Source organism: Carlito syrichta, unplaced genomic scaffold, assembly GCF_000164805.1.
Source record: "Carlito syrichta isolate Samal-C Ts95f unplaced genomic scaffold, Tarsius_syrichta-2.0.1 Scaffold308811, whole genome shotgun sequence".
Taxonomy (NCBI): domain Eukaryota; kingdom Metazoa; phylum Chordata; class Mammalia; order Primates; family Tarsiidae; genus Carlito; species Carlito syrichta.
Genome location: NW_007252907.1, coordinates 444,644 through 461,308, shown reverse-complemented (window position 1 = coordinate 461,308; position 16,665 = coordinate 444,644). Strand labels below are relative to the sequence as shown.

The window sequence follows — 16,665 nt, the reverse complement described above, 5'->3', positions numbered from 1 at the left end:
TTGAAAAAAGGAATATGAAATTGAGAAGACTTAAGTGGGTAGCATGGGTTCAGTGTCAAAGCTCTACATATTGGGCGATTTTTACAAAGCGTTACACACTTGAAAAAGGCTCCTCCCACCCCGCTTTTGTTGGTTAAAGACTGAGTTTTAAAGTTAACTCTCTGTAGTATTGCTTTCTTTATTCTTGTTCCCCACCTGCTGGTGTCCCATTCTCAGGAGACCTCCAGGGGAGCAGGCGCTGTGGTGGACTGTTTTTAATCTCTAGGCTCTAGGTTAGCACCAGCCTCCCATGTAGTTGATGCTTAACACGTGTGTACTGCGTAAGTTTGCAGTTCAGGTTACGATTGAGAAGTAATTCTGACATGACTTTGCCATGCAGGAGATCACTTGGCATTTAGCTGTGACGTCGCTAAAGAGCACGAGGTTCAAAGTACATTTGAAGAGATGGAGAAACGTTTAGGCCAAGTGAATTTCTTGGTAAACGCAGCTGGCATTAACAGGTTGGTCACAGATTTAAGTAAATTTATTGTGTCTTTTTTGGGCTTTGTTCCTAACATACCTTTCTTAGTATAAGTTAGCATATTGACTTGTTTTTACTAATAATTAGAAGAAAAACTATGTATTTTAGAACTTTGTCAATCCATACGTTCTTTTATATTGAGATACGACATTCAACACGTGTCCAGTTGAAGTAATTTTAGCCTTGTAATCCTCACCCAGGTTGAGCTGTAGGACATTTTCAGCCTCCAGAAGCCTCCCTCAGTTTCTTCCCAATTAGTACCACTGTATAGGTAGCCTTTATTCTGAGTTGTCACCCTATGTAAGTTGCCAGTTCATGAACTTAATACTAATGGAATTATAGGGTGGGTAAAATGAATTTAGCAGAGAATATTTAGGGTAACATTAACTTTCCTGCTAAACAAGGCATAGGATGGCAGTTGCTTAGGTCATTCATACCCTTGGTACCACTTTTAGTGGTTTAGAATATTTGCCGCTCCAGCTGAGAGGGAGTAGGAACTTGCCTTCCAAGTGGATGTTTTCTGGCTTATTGATTCTTATTGTAATACTTTTTTTTTTTTTTTGAGTTGGAGTCTCACTCTGTCGCCCAGACTGGAGTGCAGTGGCCGCTCCCGGCCACCGCAGCCTCGACCCGCTGGGCTCCGGCGATCCTTCCGCCTCAGCCTTCCGAGTAGCCGGAATTACAGGCATGCACTACCACGCCCGGCTGGTTTTTTGATTTCTTGTAGAGATGAGGTCTCGCTGCCCAGGCGGGCCTCGAACCCGCGGGCTCAGGCCATCCGCTCATCTCAGCCTCCCAAAGGTGCGGGATGACAGGCTGAGCCACCGAGCCCGGCTATTGTAATATTTTTGCTCTTCTGACACTCTCAGTAAAAATGTTGCTGACTTTTTCGGGTTCAGCTTGTTATTAATTGACGTCCTGTTTCTTATTGCAGGGATAGTCTTTTAGTGAGAACAAAAACTGAAGACATGCTGTCTCAGCTTCACACTAACCTCTTGGGTTCCATGCTGACGTGTAGAGCTGCCGTGAGGACTATGATTCAGCAACAGGGGGGGTCCATTGTTAACGTAGGTGAGTCTTCACCTTTCAACTTACGGTTATCCCGTGGTACTATGAAACGACTTAATTCACTAATGCTCACGTGTGGCGGAGTATCGCAGGGTGTGAGTGTGGTCCCAGTTTCGCCAACAGTTTTGATTTTTTTAAGAGAAGTCGGCACCTTGGTTTTTATGTGAAACCTAACTTTTGAAATATGGATAAGGAATTGAAACAAAGTAACCGTGGGGCTAAATAATAATGTCTGCAGCCGTTCCATGGGTCACTGGTAAATCTCATGTCGAAGTTTAGAGGAAGTTTAAATTTCTCCATGTCTTGCCACTGATGTAAGTAACCCCTAGTCTTCAAGTTCATGTGACCCACAGAGCAGATAGGCCATGGGATTTATGCCTGTGGAACTTGAGATACAAGATGAGAAAAGGAAAGATTATGATGCTAATAAATTAGGGGACATCAGAACGTTTTTGACATTTACCCTTGGAAATATAAGGGATTAATTTTCTTGTTAAAGGCATTAGTAAGTGACTCAATCTTTGCCTTTTAATAACATGGCATATATTTGTAGAAAATATTCTCTTTTTAGTTATATCTTAAAAAACCAAGTCAGTCTTTCATGTGCATGCACAACTTTCAGAATTGAGCTAAAAGTAATAAAAATAGGTACTTGAAAATAAATTAAGATAATCTTATTACAGAAAGGACCACTTTATTTTTTTATTTTTATTTTTGAGTTGGAGTCTCACTCTGTTGCCTGGCCTGTAGTGCAGGGGCACACTCACGGCCACCCCAGCATCAACCTGCTGGGCTCCGGTGATCCTTCCACCTCAGCGTTCCAAGTAGCTGGAACTACAGGCACATACTACCGTACCCGGCTAATTTTTTTTTGTATCTATTGTAGAGATGAGGTCTTGCCAAGTTGCCCAGGCTGGTCTTGAACCCGTGGGCTCAGGCAGTCTACTTGCCTTGGCCTCCCAGAGTGCTAGGATTATAGGCGGAGCCAGCGAGCCCAGCCAAGGATCACTTTAAACTGCTAGAAATGTCATTGATGTTTCGGAAGGTAGCAATTTTTGACTAGAAGAACTGTAATGTGTGGCAGAAAGCAAAGCTGCTGAAGCTTCCTGCTTGTTGTTTCTTCTGTGAACATATGTTTCTTTCTTTCTTTTTTGTTTTTTGCCTCTGTAATTTTCTTTGTGCTGAATACCTCTTTCTCTGTCCACCTGCATCTTCTCACCTGTCTTTTCTCCCTGTTCTTCACGGTTCTCTTTGTGATTAATTGGCATACAGTATGTAATGTAGATGAATATTTTAACATTGGACTTGTTGATTACAATAGAAAAAGTGTTGGGAATGTTTTATTTTTCTAAAATAAAATACTTTAAAAAATTGCTGTGAATTCCTTGATTAATTTTTTTTATCATAAGTACAGGTCAGTGGTGCAGAAAATTACTTCCCTATTTCTGTTTTACAAGAACTTATTTGCATTTAGTTGATACTTGAATTACAAACTACTCTTGCATAGTTGCTAAATGAGGTCACTCAAGAATCTGTAGTAGGCAAAGTCACAGTACATTACCGAACATACTGTAGTTGTACTTTTATAAAATGCTTATCTTTGAAGCTTTGCCAATTTAGGTGAACAGTACAGGCGTATCTCTGAGATATTGCAGATTTGGTTTCAGTCCACCATAATAAAGTGAGTATCAAAATAATGTGAGTTGCACACACGTTTTGATTTCCCAGTGCTTCTAAAAATTATACTGTCGTCTACTAAGTGTATAATAGCATTATGCCAAAAAGTACATACCTTAGTTAAAAATGCTAATGATCATCTGAATCTTCAGTGAGCCGTAATCTTGCTGGTAGAGGGTCTTGTGTTGATGCTGATGCTGCTGACTGATCAGGGTTGTAGATGCTGAAGGCTGTAGTGGCTGTGGCATCTTCCTAAAAGAAGACAGTGGAGTTTGCCGCATCAGTTGTCTCTTTTTTCACGGAAGATTTATTTGTGTCGTGTGATGCTGTTTGATGGCACTTTGCCCACAATAGCACTCCTTTCAAAACTGGCATCCGTCCTCTCAAGCCCTGCTGCTGCTTTGTTAACAAAGTTTATGGAATGTTCTCAATCTCTTGTCGTTTCCACGCCGTTCACAGCATCTTAGCCTGGAGTCGATCCCATCTGAAGAAACCGCATTCTTTGCTCGCCCGTAAGATGCCACTCCTCATCCATTCGAGCTTCCTCATGAGAGTGCAGCAACCCAGTCACACCTTCAGGCTCCACTTCCAGTTCTTGTTCTCTTGCTGTTCCCACCACGTCTGCCCTGAAGTCTTGAACCTCTCAAAGTCACTGATGAGGGCTGGAAACAACTTCTTCCAAATTCTGTCAACGTTGATATTTTGACCTTCTCATGAATTACAAGTGCTCTCAATGCCATCTAGAATAGTGAATCTTTTCCAGAAGGACTTCAGTTTACTTCACCTAGGCCCATCACAGGAATCACTGTTTTTGGCAGCTATCGCCTTTCAAAATGTGTTTCTTAAATAATAAGACTGAAGGCTGGGCGTGGTGGTTCAGCCTGCAATCCCAGCACTTTGGGAGGTCAAGGCGAGAGGATTGCCTGAGCCCTGGGGTTCGAGACCAGCCTGGGCAACTCGGTGAGACCTCGTCTCTACAATAAGTCACAAAAACTAGCCATGCATGGTGGTGTGCATCTGTAGTTCCAGCTACTTGGAAGTCTGAGGTGGAAGGATTGCCTGAGCCCAGCAGGTTGTGGCTGTAGTGGCTGTCAGTGTGCCACTGAACTCCAGCCTGGGCGACAGAGTGAGTCTCCAACTCAAAAAAAAAAAGCTCAATTGAAGAGTTGAAATGACTCCTTGACCCAAGGACTGCAGAAAGGATGTTGCGTTAGTGGCATGACAGCACCATTCGTCTCCACCAGAGCTCTTGGGTGTGTCGTCAATGAGCAGTCATATTTTGTTTGTGGTGCCCCAAAACAGGTACAGTATTAACATCAAAGATCACCGATTATAGATTATCACAGCAGATTTAACAATAGTGGCAAAGTTGGAATAGTGTGAAAATTGTCCAGATGTGACATGGAGAAACAAAGAATGTGTGCTGTTGGGAAAACAGTCCAATAGACTTGCTTGATGCAGGATTACCTTGAACCAATTTGTAAACAACGTTCCTTTAAAGCACAACAAAGTAAAGCACAATGAGACGGGGTCTGCCAGTAGTTTAATTTCAGTCAGATGGATCTGCAGATGAACTTTCTTTGGTTGAAGTGAATACTTGTTGCCTTTTGTCTGTGTGTAGAATCATAAAATTGATCAACCTTTCTTTGACTTCTGGCTTTGATCTCTTCCTGCTGGATACTGTGGTAAACACCACAGCATTTTCATCATATCTGACCTACTCAGAGATTACAGTGGATCCCTTTCACTTCCTGGATCAGTTTGCAGGCTCCCTGCCTGGTATTGGCTGCTTCTTTCAACTCCTGTTTGTATGTATCTGGGGCAGACTCGGACTCTGACTCTTACGTAAATGACCAGTGATGGTGATCAGAATTCCTAATTTTTGTCAAAGGATGAGGTGAAATGGGTTTCGCTGTGTGTCTGTTTACTGTAAATTATCTGAACTTTGAAATAACTCTGTTAATTGGATTCATTTGGTTTTTTTTTTTCTAGGAAGCATTGTTGGTTTGAAAGGCAACTCTGGTCAGTCTGTGTACAGCGCCAGCAAGGCAGGAGTGGTTGGGTTTTCACGTGCACTGGCTAAAGAAGTGGGAAGAAAGAAGATTAGGGTGAATGTTGTTGCACCAGGTCAGTGGAGACTTTCTCTTAAAGTAATTTGAGTATGATTTTTGTTTTACAGAGGTGGAAGCCATTAATTGGAGCATTAGTTGACATCTGGGTAGACCAGTACTAAAATGATAGTGAGAAGAATCAAATAGGCTGGGCTTGGTGGCTCAGCCTGTCATCCCTGCACTTTGGGAGGCTGAGGCAAGTGGATTGCCAGAGCCTGTGGGTTCGAGACCAGCCCAGGCAACTTGGCAAGACCTCATCTCTACAACAAATCAAAAAGTAACTGGGTGTGGTAGTGCACACCTGTAGTTCCGGCTACTTGGAAGGATCGCCGGAGCCCAGAAGGTCGATACTGGGGTGGCTGTGAGCGTGCCATGGCACTCCAGCCTGGGCGATGGAGTGAGACTCCAACTCAAAAAAAAATGTACTGGTGACTAGGAAAAAAGTTCCTTGTACTTTGTATTTTATGTGCAATTTTTATTTTTAAGTTTTATACTAATTTTGGAATAACTTAAGGTGGAGCGTATCTTAGAGATTGTGTATTCCTGTCATTTTTACAGTTTGGAAAACAGACCTGGGATTCAGTGGGCTGAGGCAGATCTTGGCCACCTTCTCCTTCCAGTTTCTGGTGGCGCCAAGGTTCCATGCCTCAGGTTCCATGGCTGGCTCATGGCGGAACTGTTGCTGAAAGCCTCCCCTTTGGTTTCTGCCTGTGGAAGCCTAAAAATGACGTCCCCTTAAACTTCCCTTATGCCACTACAAACTTCGAGTCTTTCCAGTTGCCTCACTTTTGTATTGCTTGCCTTTTGCTCAATTACTAGGTGATAAGATTGCCTAGATTAGTGAATAGGGCAGTAAAGAGGTGCTGCAGCTAAAAAGTACACTCTCACTCGTTGGCTGGTGTGCTGAACATCTTGGCTTGGTCGTCACTCGGTTTTGGAATAACACGAGTGTTTTTCTACCCTCTGCTGGTTAGCCGTGGAATCTTGTCCTAGCCTACAAGAGGTGTTTAAGCATTAATTGCAAATAAAGAATGAAAAGGGCAGCTTGTTCTGTGAGTGAGTGGGCTGAGGCAGATCTTGGCCACCTTCTCCTTCCAGTCTCTAGTGGCTCCAGCTTGTAGCCCAGTGGCGATATGGAGTTGGCGCTGAGGTTGAGCCAGTGCGTACCAGGGAGTTGCCGGGTGTGGTGTTAGCCCTTTTGGTCTGTAATGCACCCTCATCCCGACTCATTCTGTAGGCGCAGAGACTAGCTAAATTCAGGCATGCTAAGTTCATGAATATTTGATAAACGACTATGGTTCAGATGCATCTGTTTTTTGAAAAAAAGAAAAAAGTAATCCAAAAGCTGCAGTGTCATTGTACCGTGTTCTGTTTGTGTGTGCTTTATCAAGTGCATGGATTCCAGCAATAGCCTAGAGTGACTGTGTGGATGGATCGTGTGGTTTGGAGCTGCTTGCGTTTGCTTTCTTCTCTTTTCAGGACTGTAGTGATAGGTAGTGAGGGTTAATTTCAGCTCACCATGATTTAAAAACTGAATAGCTTGGGGGTCTTGCATGTACCCTTAACTGACGGTAACTTGCGCAGCAAACTTTCTGCAGTTTCCTACAAGGTCTGACAATTAGGTTCACAAACCATCCTAGAAAAAGCGCTATATGCCTCATTGCTGAACATCAATACGGTCACCTTTGAAGTACTCTGCTTGGGAAGCTACGCACCGAGCACTGGGTCCACCCATCAAAGCAGTTTTGGAACTTTTTTTCTGAAATGGCCATCAGAGTTGTTGTTGTTGCTTGTTGAGGTCCAACAATTAAGTTCGTGAACTCACCTCCTTGCACTTACCTTGGCAACACTGCACAAATAACTGTATTGGAACCCCATCCTACTCACCTCGTCTGGCCCCCAATGACTTTTTTCCCCGAAGATAAAGGAAATATTGAAAGGAAGACACTTGATGACATTCAGGACATCAAGGGTAGTACGACAGTGACACTGATGGCCACTCCAGAAAAAGTTCCAAAATTGCTTTGACAGTGGACTAGACACTGGTGTTGGTGCATCGCTTCCCAAGGGGAGTACTTTGAAGGTGATTGCAGAGATATTCAGCAATGAGTTATATAGCACTTTTTCTCGGTTGAGTTTGGGAACCTAATTGTTGGGCCTCATATTTGCGGGGGCTGTGCTAGATCTTGACATTACAAAAATGAGTGAGATATTGCCTCATGGGGCGCTAAGTCTGGTGGTCAGGACAGACGTGTAAACCACTAACTGCGGTGCCACGTGGTGAATATAAACTGGAAGTGCACGTGTGACGCACCGGGGATGCTGAGCAAGTAACGCTGCGTTTTGTGGTGAGTGAGTGGGTGGTCAGGCTAACAGCAGGAGGTGTTGGCATGTGTGCATTGTGGTCCCGTCCTTCTTTAAGATCCTGCTTTACAGCGCAGTTTCCTCTTTGGAAGTGGTGGTTTTATTTGTCGCTTGCTCGTCCTTCTGTTGAGCATACCGCCCTTGCAGGGTGTAGTGTGCACTTTCATATTAGAGGGTTTGGATTTCCAGTGCAGTTTATATTGCAGATAAAAACCTGTTGCTGAAAAGGTGACCATTTAATTGGGTAATCTTTATTACATTACATTGGTCACGTATATCTAGGAGGTTTCATAGTGTGAATGTGCTTTTTGGTCAGAAGCACAGTGTGAGCTGAGAGAGTAGAATGAAATCAGCTCTATGGATCATTTGCTAACTTTATTTTAGGTAGTAATTTCAGTCGGCTTCTTCACCAGATCTTGTAACAGAGCTAGCAAACATCGGAGTCAGCAAACATGTTTCTTTTTATGTCAGTTTTCCTGGTCACTTTTAAATGAAATTTCCAATTAGCAGGAAAATGGTTAAAAAGCAGATAATAAGAAAAGCAAGGAACAAGGAAAATAATAAATTAAGCCATCATTCACTGCCTAATGTTGCTGACTGTTTTTGAAGATTAGTAATTGCTAATCTTTGATATTACTTTAAATATAAAATAAACTTCTCATCATGGATAAATCTTACTGATTGGTAAATACTGAATATTAGAAACAGCATATTTGATAGGTTTAACCTATAGTGGTACATTAATTTTAAAAATATGTATGTGTTTTGACTAGATAATACATACTATTGGACATACTATTGTACAGAATTTAAAAATACAGAAAGGTACGGGTGAAAAGTGGAGCTTCTCTTCCAGATGTTGTTACTTTTCTTTTCTTTTTTTTTTTTTTTGAGTTGGAGTCTCACTCTGTCGCCCAGACTGGAGAGCAGTGGCCGCTCCTGGCCACCGCAGCCTCGACCTGCTGGGCTCCAGTGATCCTTCTGCCGCACTTTCCAAGTAGGCGGAATTACAGGCATGTACTGCCACGCCCGGCTGATTTTTTGATTTATTGTAGAGATGAGGTCTCGCTGCCCAGGCGGGTCTCAAACCCGTAACTACTGTTATCTGCATAGTTTCTTCTGTATTTCATGTATAAGCCCGTAAAGTGTGTGCGCGTGTTTAAGGAAGCACAAATTGTATCTTACTATTCACAATGTCCTGTATCTTACTTTGTTCGTGAAACAGTATACTCTGGTGATATTTCCTTATTATTATTATTCCAAACAGAGCTGCTTCACCTTAAAAAATAATAGCTTTATGGAAATGTAATTTATATACCATGTAATTCACCCATCTAAGGTGTGCACTTCAGGGGTTTTGGTGTAGTCACAGAACTGTTCCGTTTTCACTGTTTTCATCATCCCCAAAGAAACCTAGACCCCTTAGCATTCATTCCTGTTTCTCTTCAGTCTCCCCAGCTTTTGGTAACCATGAAACTACTTTTTGTCTCTGCAGATTTACACATTAGTGTATTCTGAACATTTCGGATAAATGGAATCATACAATATTTGATATTTTGAGACTGCTATATTACTTTTAATGGCTGAACTAAAACAGAAAATGATGTCTGTTTTAAGGGTATACCTAATTTATTTAACCTGTTGCCTCTGATGGGCATTTGGGTTGTTTCTGATCTTTTTCTGTTGCAGTCAGTGATGCAGTGACTTGCACGTAGTTTGTTGTGCACATTTCTTAAGTATGTGAGTGCAGCCTTGAGGCTGGAACTGTTGAGGCTCCAAGGATATATACATTATTACTTTTGACAAACAGCAAAATCATCGCATTTTTTCTGTAGGGTATCTTTGGTATTTTTTTCCTTTTTTTTTAAGTGGAAGAGCTTTTTTGTTTACTGTGTGGAGAAAATCTTGTTGACAGATGTTTGCATGAGCTTAGCTGCTGCTCAGAGCAGGTACTATTCCAGGTGCTCTTGTGTGCTGTTCGGCAGGGAGTGCTTTTCTCACATTGCTGCACTCCACAAACATGAAGACATCCACATTTGTTCTGGTTAGACTCTTGATCTAGTTTCCTCACCCTTATTTTTGTTCTTGTTAGGTCCTAGAGACTTACACCAGAGAATGGACTTCTGAGTTGGGAGATATGTCACATGGTGCGGCATCCACAGTGTTAGTTCTGGTGATAGGCTAAAATTCGCCTGTCCTATTTAAATACAAAGTTTCTGCTGTAGATAAGAATGTTGAAAACTGATGACCTAGTATTATGGAAATTAAGTGTTGCTATTTGTACTATATAGCTGGTCTTAAATGGATAAAGGAAATATATTTTTCTGTAGGGTTTATCAAATATAAATTCTCATTGGACAAGAGCCATGCACTTGCTTTTATAAGCAAGAGTGTCCCTGTTCCTAAAGAGTTCCTATTAAAAAAAGTGTACCAGGTGTTTTCCTGTATACGGAACTAGCATAGAAGTACCTTAGTTCTAGGTTGACTGAGGACATGGTACTTATCTGTTTGTTGATTTATGGAGTGGTAACTCGGTTGCCAGTTGGAACCTCTAACTGTCCAGCAAATGTACAAAACATCCTTTGTTGGACAGTGGCACCTACTGGTAGTTTGTTATTTTTATAGCTCGCTTTGAAAGGCATTGTAAATATGTACATACCTACCAAAAAGAGGAGCCAAGCAAAAGTCCCAGAACTTTACAGATAAAGCATGATCTAGAGAGAGTTCTTTGGGGCCCAAGAGAGAGCACACGCTGGAGAGCTGTGCATGCAGGCAGAGTGTGTGAGATGTTCAGTCTATGGTACATGGGACGGAGCCCAGAAGACTGCCAGACAGAGTGTCTGGGTTGGGAGCATGTCGGTAAGGAAGGATCCTCTGGCTCATGGCTGTTAGCATAGATGATGTTGGAATTCAGTAGTGCCCAGGGGAATCTGTCATTAGAGATTAGATTCACCTTTTTAAAATTTAACTACTAATAAACTAGGGACATATATATGAATTTATAAAAGCTGCAGACGGATGATTAGGGCAGTCAAACTATTCTGCATTCTACTCTGGCGGTGAACACATGACATTGTGCATTTGTCAAAATCCAGGACTGTACAGCCTATCTATTTGCCTAAAGAAGAGCCCTTAAAATTCTGCCAAATTGCTGTCACCTGATTTCTTCAAGCTATGAAATGTATACGTTGGAACTATTCTGACCCCTGCAGACCTCCAAGTGTAGGAACTGAGGGTCCACAAGGGGCGCTTGCGTTCCTCAGTGAGGGAGCCGTGAAGCCTGCTTCCTGGGGCATGCTGCTCGTCTTCAAATCAGAGTGTGGTGGGGTCACAAGAAACCTCAGAGGTCTGTTGTTTCAATCTGTTTCATTTGTTTGGTGACACAGAAATAGTCACGAGCTGGTTTTTCTCAGCTCATAACTCTAATAGTGTTAGCGAAGCAGGGAACAAAGTCTAATATAATGGGCCCCAATCCAGTGGTTAGGGCCCATTAAATCACAAAATGCTGCCTTTGAGAAAACACCACTAGAGCCAGTAAGAATTTCGACCTGGAATTTGCTAACCCATAATGCAAGGTCTTTGTAGCAAACGTTTTTCTTTTAGTTTTGTGTGTGTGTGTTTTGGTTTTCTTTTTTAGACTAAGATGCATCATTGATTTTTATACTGAGAGTCTGTCAAATTTAATGGGAAGTATTCTTTGCTAATTTTGCTAGATTCCAAAAGACCTTAAAGATTACTTGTGTCATGAACTGTTGGAGAAGATGACATAAACTTTTAAAAGTTACATTCACAATTGTAATTCATACAACTTTTGTAACAAGTGTGAGCTGAGTTTTTTTCCTAGGATATCTTTTGAAAAGTGTGTCCAGAGCCGGGCTCGGTGGCTCAGCCTGTAATCCCGTGCCTTTGGGAGGCTGAGGTGAGTGGATTGCCTGAGCCCGCGGGCTCGAGACCCGCTTGGGCAGTGAGACCTCATCTCTACAATAAATCAAAAATCAGCCGGGTGTGGTAGCGCACGCCTGTAGTTCCAGCTACTCGGAAAGTTGAGGCAGAAGGATCGCGGGAGCCCAGCGGGTCGAGGCTGCGGTGGCCGGGAGCGGCCACTGCACTCCGGTCTGGGTGACGGAGTGAGACTCCAACTCAAAAAAAAAAAAAAAAAAAAAAAAGAACCTTCGTGATAGTGTTCTTGAGATGACTGGATTGCTTTTTGATTTTCATGGCTCTTTGTTATAGGTTAAGTTTCATTCACAGTTCACTTAAGCTCGGCAGCAGAAGGAATCCTCTCCTTTTCTTCTCTCCTTCCTCCCGGTCATCTCATTGTTCTTAAAGATGAAAGGAAATAGTGCTGATTTTTAAAATAAATGCGGTGAGATCTTATGGCAGAGGAGATTGTATTTCACAGTGTGATCTCACAGTGAAGCACACAAATAATACAAAATTAGTTTTGCTATTCTAGGCCCTCATTACAGACCATCCGAAGGTAGTACTGTGTGTAACTTCTCGTCTGAAGGCAAAAATAATTTATGTCTGTTGTAGTCAGCTTGGGAAGAGCAGAAAAGCCTGAAGAAGAAAATAAAAATCATCATGTAATTCAAGTTTCTAATGATACTGTTAATATTTTGGTATATAGTGTGTGTTTTTTAATGATTGGTATATATATTTTTTGTTTTGTTTTTAATAGTGGTATAACTGAATTCATTTGTAATTTTCTTTTTCATATACAGATGCTTTTTTGAAATTTATTAATAGCCTTCTATAGTATCATTTTAATACCTGCATATTATTCTGTTATGTGAATGTATCATAACTTATTTAACCACTTTTCTATTAAAAGGCATTCAGATGGTTTCCAGTTATTCCCTAATAAAACTATCACTCATGGGCTTCATGATGGAAAAATCTGTGATTATTTTTCACAAGACTTTAAAAAAAATGTTTATATATTTATAACTGAACATCTAAGGCAAAGAAAAGTTAAATAATTACATAGTGTTGCATAGTTGAACCAGTGGCCTAGTTAATATTAATCCAGTGTTCAGTTCTCATGTTATAGTAGTTTAAATGGCAGCATATTTAGGTTGATTTATAGTTTTGAGTTATAAGTGATTTAGTTTCAACATACCACAATTTGAAAACTATGTATTTTTCTTTATTTGAAAACTATATTTTAAGAGTTTACATTAAACTTTCACTTTCTGTGTCATATTGAACTTTTAGTTCGTCTATTTTTCATTATCTTGAAATAATTTTTTCTAATTATTGTTGGTTTCATGAGGATTAATATTTGCTTTCACTTTAAAAACCTAAATGATTGAGTGGTGTAGAGAATACTGATTACATGGGTTACGCATTTTATTAGTAATATATATTTGCATAAATGTCTCATATTAATCTTATAAGATTTCAGCAGGTCTCCAGTTCTTCCTGGCATGTATCTGTAATCATTTAGTATTGGTTGCTTGATGTATCATGTAGTACTTGATACTACAGAATTTTTTAATGTTCTTTAGAACACATTTTCTGCAAGCTTTATGGCATGCACCAGTACCATACTAAAATTTGAATTTTCTCTGAATACTTGCATCAGAATTGGATGTGACCGTTGACTTTTTAAATATGGACATGGGAAATACTGTCTTTCTAATTGTCAGCTGTCTTAGCTGTAGGAAATGGAACTAATTTTTGTCAGTGTTGCCAGATTAGTTCGCATGACCACCTTTGTGATGCCTTCCTGCCCTCAACACTACTTCCTCTCTTCTGTCCCCACCTAAGTAAAAAATCAATCAGTTCTGAGGTTTAAAAAAAAAAAAAATGTCTCTATAAGGATATTCACTAGACTTCTTAAATCATAATTGGGTGTGCAGGTGACTGTTTCCTTCATAAGTTGTAGGTTCCAAAGGAGTGGAATTTTGTTTTATTCATGTTTGTATCTACTCACTTTTGTTTTGCTAGCAAGTGAGTCAAATACTTGGGGGTTTGATATTTTGGTGTTTGATAAATGTTCGTTGAGCTAAACTGAATAAAATACAGACTTGGTTACTTGATTACTAACAAAATTTTGTTTTCCAAACAAGGTTTGATAACCGTTTGCACTCGGAGACATTTCATGGATCACTTACCAGCAACCTGACCACCCTTTTTTACAAAGTAGTGAAGAATGAATCACTTTGTTTTAAACAGTATGGAGTTGGAACCATTTATTTTATCAAAACTGTATTTGCCTATAATAGAATTTTGGAAATTGAGGAACTTTCTGTGACAAAAAAATCAAAATGTTATATCTTCTATTTTTCTAACGTGTGGTGTAACAGTCACCAACATGCATTGCAGATTCAGGGATACATGTTGCACAATAGTAATTTGTTGGATATCTTCCACCTGGTGGTTTTCTGTTTGAGCAGACAGTGCCATCTCATTTTCTTCCCACCACATTAATAACATATAATTTATTGTTCAGTCTGCACCACTGTGAAAGCACTTCACACATTCTATGTAACACCAGGTGATTTTTTTTTAACCTGTGTCTCAGTGTGTATTTCATCTCTTTATTTCCTTTTTCATGTAATTTGAATGAAGACTTCAAGGAAACATACATTTTTGAAAATTTTGTGCTGCATAAATTTGTCCTGAATAATCACCGCGGTCGCTTTATGTTCCCTGAGAGGAGATATCTGAGTGGTTTGGTAGATTTATGATGTCCCCTCAGAGGGGACATACGAGTGTGAAGGGCTAATAATTTCAAATTAAATTTCAAAAGCAAATTTATTTATTTTTAATTGAGCAGATGTCTATCTACCCTTTTCAACTAAACAAGTATTTCTCTTTTAGGATTTGTTTACACAGATATGACAAAAGACTTGAAAGAAGAACATTTAAAGAAACATATTCCACTTGGGAGGTTTGGAGAAGCCATTGAGGTGGCACACGCGGTTGTGTTTCTTTTGGAGTCACCCTACATCACGGGGCATGTCCTGGTAGTGGACGGGGGACTACAGCTCACCATGTAACTTACAGAGTCTTTGGTCACGAGGGCGACGGAGTCAAGAGCACCCTCTGGCCATTGCAGACAGTCGTACCTGCGTGGATGGCATTTGCTAATCAGGCTACACATGTTGCTTTCCATGTTTGTTTGCCTTTGTCTGAAAAGAACGTTGTGTGACCAGCTGTATTTTCCAAAGGGTATGTCATCTGTCTTTGGTTGCCTTATAGGCTGTAGCAATTTTAACATACAGACATTTTGCAAATCATAGAAACAGGTTGTTAATTGATATATTTTGCATCAAACATGGAAAACATTATGTTGTCTAATTGTGAATTGTTTCATTATGTTCGGCTGAAATTTCTAGAAGTTAACCTTGTAGGCTGTTGCCAAAGTAAACGTAATTTAGAGGACATTGAATAATTGTCAGGACTTTAGCAAAACTGTTTAAATAAATATATTCCTTTTGCATGTGCTTGGGTGATCAATTTTTACTCAGGTTACCAAAAATAGTATCAGTTAAATAAAGACATGAATTTAGAATTGATTTCTTTGGGTGGTATTACTCTTGATTGAGCAACTGGACAAAATAATCTGCAAATTTAAACATGGTACAATTGACCCATTCTGTAGAAATTCTCATAGATGATGATATTTAACCTCTTAAAGTTTGAATATCTGGTACAGTAGTAAGTTGCATAGATCTTATGGATTTAGGAAGTGTTTTTTTACCTGCAAAACACTCAGTATAGAGAGCTACTTAAAAATGGTATAAGAAACATAACATTTAAAAAATTAAGGGTGTTTTACATTAGTGAACATTACGCTCTTGTCCTAAAATTTTAGAAAGGTAATAAATTATGAATGATCATAAATAATAACTTTAATAGGCACTAACAATTACTTAAATGTGTTTACAAGAAACAGTTAAAGTATTAGTCTTTAAATAATATTTGTCTGGAAGTAGAGATAAAGACACAATGTAAACTATCAGAGAACATCTAATTTGCGTTGAATTCTTTGATGGGGAGTAGTGTGATATTTTCAATGTCACTGTATTCATGTTGATTTTTATTATCATTTTTCAAAATATTTTAAATATTGCATTTTTAAAAGTAATCATTGTAGAGCTTTTTTGGAGCTGAACATTATTTTATATGAGCTGAGAGTTGATTTAATTTAAAAATATTTTGTAGAAACAGGGTCTCGCTTTGTTGACTAGGCTGGTCTTGATTTTCTGGCCTCAAGTGATCCTCCTGCCTTGGCCTCCCAAAGCACTGGGATTACAGGCATGAGCCACTGTGCCCAGCTGAGACTTAGCTTTATATTGATGAATAGGACATACTAATACATATTACAAGTCAAAGCAATGTTCTAAATCAAGATTCCGGATTTCTTAAAAATTATTTTCAATTTATCTTTGAATTAGACTTCTTAGATTAATCTATTCATGATATGAGAAGGTCAGTTAAGTGTGAGTTAGGTTAGTATTATTCAACAAGTTGTCCACAAAGTGCAAGACATGGCGATAACAGAAGCCATCAGGTACCCCCAAGTCCAGGTGCGTGCAGGAAGCACAGTACTCAGGATGCTTTGGCTGCAGCAGCCGTGCTTTCAGGTGAGAGAGTTTATCTGACAGAGAAGACCGCTTCCCATGCTGCCTCACAGGTGACCTCTGGCCACCTCTGCTTCCATGACTCCCCTCAGGTCGAGGTCTCTTCTCTGGATACATCGTGTTATGACGTCATCTGTGAAGTGGGCTGACGTGCTTAGGAAGAAGGCAATGTATTTCGCTGACATTAAGGTATAGGTGACAGGATTAACTATCTCTGTATATCTAAATAAGAAATATAACCTTTCAGGCTATTCCACCCTCCCTGCCTATGTCAAACTGGTAGAATATGTGGAGTCTTGAAGATGAAATAACTGTCACTGCTCAACTCCAG

The 16,665-nt window shown here is 40.1% G+C and overlaps 1 protein-coding gene across 1 annotated transcript; it reads left to right on the top strand.

The window, feature by feature from the left end:
* Positions 1-243: 243 nt before the first annotated feature.
* On the top strand, positions 244-15,266 carry CBR4 (carbonyl reductase 4). The gene is made up of 4 exons (XM_008065839.2): positions 244-500; positions 1,455-1,591; positions 5,258-5,392; positions 14,569-15,266. Exons 1-4 carry the CDS (start codon positions 445-447, stop codon positions 14,745-14,747), a joined length of 507 nt encoding a protein of 168 aa, XP_008064030.1. The 5' UTR covers positions 244-444; the 3' UTR covers positions 14,748-15,266.
* The last annotated feature ends 1,399 nt before the right edge of the window (positions 15,267-16,665 follow it).

Excerpts from the sequence above, each read along its gene's own strand:
- CBR4 (XM_008065839.2), top strand. The coding sequence starts at position 445 with ATGGAGAAACGTTTAGGCCAAGTGAATTTCTTGGTAAACGCAGCTGGC. Across the intron at positions 501-1,454 it reads AACGCAGCTGGCATTAACAG|GGATAGTCTTTTAGTGAGAA; the intron begins GTTGGTCACAGA and ends TTCTTATTGCAG. Across the intron at positions 5,393-14,568 it reads GGTGAATGTTGTTGCACCAG|GATTTGTTTACACAGATATG; the intron begins GTCAGTGGAGAC and ends TTTCTCTTTTAG.